General features: G+C 43.1%; 1 protein-coding gene across 1 annotated transcript in view; it reads left to right on the top strand.

Annotated features, from left to right (window-relative positions):
* The window catches only part of LOC308081897 (TOX high mobility group box family member 2-like), a gene marked incomplete at its 3' end in the record, with an annotated part of 399,667 nt that overhangs the window by 181,449 nt on the left and 213,218 nt on the right, over window positions 1-5,000 (top strand). The window contains exon 8 of the mRNA XM_080423513.1: window positions 3,989-4,393. Within this exon, the coding sequence (XP_080279639.1) occupies window positions 3,989-4,393 (405 nt within the window). The remainder of the gene's footprint in view (window positions 1-3,988; window positions 4,394-5,000) is intronic.

Raw genomic sequence — 5,000 nt, 5'->3', positions numbered from 1 at the left:
TGTTATACGACAAAGTAACATTTATCTACCAAAACATTTAAAAAGTTGAATTATGGAGATACAAGGTTTCCAGCCGGCAGCGGCGGTATATACCAGGCTCCTCCCCCTCTTCCCATTCTCTCCTCCATCTCCTCACTTCCTGTCATGCTGGCGGAGTGAAAACAAGCACCTTGATTAAAGCATGAATAGATGATTCATCAGCCTCTGTACCGTGGCTTATTTATAACCCGTTAAGACCGGGAACGCACCTGTGTCATTTTAAGAATGTCTTTGGCTAATTCAAAAATAGCAGATATACAAGCTCATAGCGCGGCGCGACACGGTGCCACGCTATGAGCTTGTAGATCTGCTAGGGTCCGCGGACAAATTTGAGAACCACTGATATTATAACAACATACATTTTTTGAAAAAGAAACTGTTAGGATTTAGAAGACATTTGTAGAATCCCCCAGAAGCAAAGATTTGAGTTAAAAATGTTTCCTTTAAAAATATACATATATTCAAAGATTTGCACCAAATGTTCACGATTTTTCAAAAAATAGCAGATCTACGAGTGCCGTGCTACGAGCTTGTAGATCTGCTATTTTTTTAATAGCCAAAGAAATATTAACATGACACAAAAGATGCGTTCCCGGTCTTAATGAGTTAACCAAAGACGATTCTAATCACTTGTCTGTGTGCAATTAGACATTCACGTCACATCTCCTATACAGAGCCTTGATTGACTACTGTACTTCATGGAAGCAGACTGGCAGCCATTTTGAAAAAAAAGGGGGAGAAGGGGAAGTTTGGCTGACAAACACGAAACTCATTCAGGACCAGCCAATCAGAATGCAAGGCTGAATCTCATCATTCAAAATGTCTCTCTCTCTCTCTGTTGTAATTACCGATGAGGGAGTCTTTTCTAAATGAATTGGGCACTAGGAGGAATTGGAGGTAATTGGAGCATCGGTCGGAAAACAAAAGACATCTTTGGCATGCACCTGTTGCCTTTTTTGTTTTTGTGACAGCAAAGCAACAGCAAAGACGTAAACAAGCTCCATTAGCACTTCGTTTAGTGATGCCCATCTAAAATTCTGTGTTTCTTTTTAAATCACAAAATCCTTATTCTGAATACAAGTATAGAAAAGACCTAAATATAACAGGAATATATATATATTTTAAAGAGAAAAATCCACATAATATCTCCATCCCCCATTTCTGCACTTACAGTATAAGTGCAGAAATGTTGCGGAAAAGGGTGGATAATTTCCTTTTTCGACGACATATTGTATATCATGATTTAAAAGTGATACATGGTGTACATACTATATATATCTATCTATCTATCTATCTATCTATCTATCTATCTATCTATCTATATCTATTTATCTCTCTCTATATATACTGTGTACACACACACACACACGCGCACACACACACACACACACACACACACACACACGCACATGCACACGCACACGCGCACACACAGCACACAGCACATAATATAGTTGCAGTGCATCATCCTCAAATATTGCCTTGAAATCAAATATGGGAGCAACAAATCAGCCCTGCCTCTCCCCGCACACATTCACCCTCCATGTTCTCTCCTTCTTGCCCCTATTCTTCAGCATTTCATTTTCCACTTGACCCTGCAAATGTATCTCTGCCTCTGCTTTATTCATCCCTCCTTCCCTCAACATTGATTATTTCACTGGCTGTGTGGGATAGATGTAAGCCATTACTAAATAGCAGACAGCCATACATCACCTCAGCAAGCTTGACAGCTAATGAGAAAGACTGGACGTATTTCATACATATATACTACCACTGAGAGAGAGAGAGAGAGAGAGAGAGAGAGAGAGAGAGAGAGAAAAAGAGACGAAGAGAGTGAAAGTGAAAGTGTGCGTTCACGTTTCTCAAGAGCGTACAGCAGTGGTTCTCAAACCTTTTCATGTCAAGGACCCCCATAATATATGAATTTGGCCGCGGACCCCCATCTCAAATATTTTGTTCCAGGGACCCCCCAGAAGCAAAGATTTGAGTTACAAATGTTCGCTTAAAAAATATATATATATTCAAATTTCAAAGGTTTGCACAATTTTTTCATTTTTTTTCAAAAATAGCAGATCTACAAGCTCGTAGTGCGGCACTCGGTGCCGCGCTACGAGCTTGTATATCTGCTATTTTTGAATAGCCCAAAGTATAAAAGGTTAAAGTGGTTAAAATTATTGTGATGCTATATTAACACATTTGGCTGGGGTCCACTGGAACCCCCTCAAGGACCCCGGCCGGCACTTACAGTATATTCTCGCTGTCGGGCAAAAACCTTGTATCTCCATATTTGAACTTGTTATGTTTTTTCCCGTAAATGAATGCCATTCTTTGTGGTACAATGGCGTTAGCCAAAAGTAGCAAAAAATAGCCGATTTACAGCCCAGAGCGATGTGTTGTGAGCTTGTAGATGAGCTATAAGTGAGAGTGACTGTGCCGTCTGTCTGTGGGTTGTACAAAATATTGAACCAATTAAAAGTATTAACAAGAGCTTGTGACTAAAGCAGTGGTTCAAAAACCTTTTCAAGTCAAGGACCCCCAACTTGACACTTATTAGCCCGCGGACCCCCATTTGAAAAAAAATGCCAGGGACCCCCGATAAGAGAAGATTTTTACGGCTCTAGCAGTGATTCTCAATTATTTTAATTTCAAGGACCCCCAGTTTGACATGCATTAGGCCACGGACCCCCATTTAATGGCATTTCTATCTCTGGGACCCCAATTTATATTGTAAAATCAATGTTAATTTAACTCTTGAGTGTGTACAAATGGAACCAAATTTGGTTCCATTTGTACACTCTCAGAGTTACAGACCCATAAGGGTCCATTTGGTTCCTAACCATCATTTAACTGGGGACCCCCTGGAACTCCCTCAAGGACCCGCGGGGGTCCCCGGAACCCACTTTGAGAACCAATGGACTAAATAACTATTATGGAACTACCTGTGTTCCATAATTTTATTTTTTACATTTCCTGAAACGTAACGGTTTCGGACATAAAAGGTTTCCACCCGACAGCGGCGAGAATTATGCAACTTTGCACAATTGTGTGAGATGGAAAGGCTATAAAGACAGTTAAGTACAGCAGTTCTATTGAATAATGCTGTTCTCTCACGACTGATTTTAGAATAAAAACTATACATACCTATGTGCCTATTATACATGTGTGATAAAAAAAAAACGATGTATCTATATACCTATTATGTGTGTGAAAATATCCCAGAGCCATGCTGTACCGTATGACCTGAGCTTGTATGAATGCACTGAAAGGGGCTGCTATAGTGTAATACAGGGGTCTTCGACGTTTTTCAGGCCAAGGACCCCCTAGCTGAGAGAGAGAGAGAAGAAGCAGGGACCCCCTCTATATTGTATAAATTTGTGTTTCAGATTCAACTTTATTTTTTACTTGGTCTGCAGAGGGAACCTTCCCTCTACACCTATACCTCTTTGCCAAAAAAAAAGCACATCTACAAGCTCACAACGCCTCGCGGCGCGAGGCGTTGTGAGCTTGTAGATCTGCTATTTTTGGCGAAAGGGTTCAGGTGGTTATCGTAAAGAAAAAAATCATATCACACAAAGATTTGGTGGCCCCCCCGTAGTAACTCTGAGGACCCCCTGTTGAAGACCCCTGGTGTAATGAATGGAGCTCTGGCCATATGTTGGATTCCAAGCCCCCTCCCCACTGAAATACCCACAAGTATATTCTAGAATGAATTAAAGCTCTGCTGAGGTGTATTTCAGTTCAAATTGAAGTCTTAACGGCAACACAAACCCTCCAGTAAGATGCAAAAGCTATCAATATTTAATTGAACCGGATACTTTATTGATCCCTGCGGCTAAGTTAATTGTTATGATGACTTATATAGAACAGTGGGTTCTCAACCTTTTTCTGGATCAGGGACTGACTTAGAACTTGTGTTTTTGTCTCCCCCCCCCCCTTCCTCCTCCTCCAGACGTACAACGACCCCGTGGACACGAAAGGCGGCCAGACGAGCCAGCACTCCCCCCACATGATGCCCGCCAACCCTCCCCTGTACAGCGTGCCGGCTCCCGGCCCCCAGCAGCCCTCCTCGCCGTACCTGGGCCCCGGCGCCTTCCCCCCCCTCGGCGACCTGCAGAGCTACGCGGGACACGCCCCGCGCCACGCCCTGTCGCGGACCCTCGGCCAGTCGCAGATGCTGCCCGGCATCAGTGCCTCCCCCCCGTCCTCCTTCCAGATCAGCCCGCCCCTGCACCCCCACCAGCAGCTGTCCCTGCACCAGAGCTCCCTCCTCAACCAGCCTATCCGCATGCAGCAGGTCCAGTCCCACCAGATGGGGCTGCAGGCCTCCCTCCACTCCCCTCCCCCTGGGCAGCAGGTACGGGTTTTTACGGGGCCAGAGCTCTCAGCTCTGGACCTGTTTTAATGTTGGTGGCTTTTTTCTTCCGCCACTTTTCGCAGTTCTGGCTGAACCGTGCATACGCTTTTTACGAAACTTGGCCATATGGTAGATGGTCATGAAAAACTATCAAGAAATAATTCTCACAATCTTTCGTCAAAAGGTGGCGCTATAGCAAAATGCCAACTTTGAACAGGTACAACTCATGCCCTGTTTGACCTACAGCCATGAAACTTCAATACACACATGCGTCTACTCATGATGAACAACTTTCACACTCTGACTTTTGACCTCTGACCTTTAGATCTCCCACCATTTTGAATTATATGAAAAACAGTTAAAACCTATCTCCTCCTGGGATTTTTTAGTAATCTGCATGAAACGTTTTACACATGAACTTTGGACCTATGCCGAAAAACTGATGCAAAAGATTTTCCATAAGTGAAAAAATGAAGCTTTAATGAGCCAATGAATATTGCAGTTTTATGACAATTATTCATCTGCCCCTAACACATACATGCAGACTCACATTTCTTTGAAACTTTGTGGTAATGTTGAGGGTCATTCCAAATATCACTGAAACCAA

Source organism: Gymnoscopelus braueri (genome assembly GCF_963280865.1).
Source record: "Gymnoscopelus braueri genome assembly, chromosome: 3".
Lineage (NCBI taxonomy): Eukaryota > Metazoa > Chordata > Actinopteri > Myctophiformes > Myctophidae > Gymnoscopelus > Gymnoscopelus braueri.
This window is presented reverse-complemented; position numbering and strand designations above follow the sequence as displayed.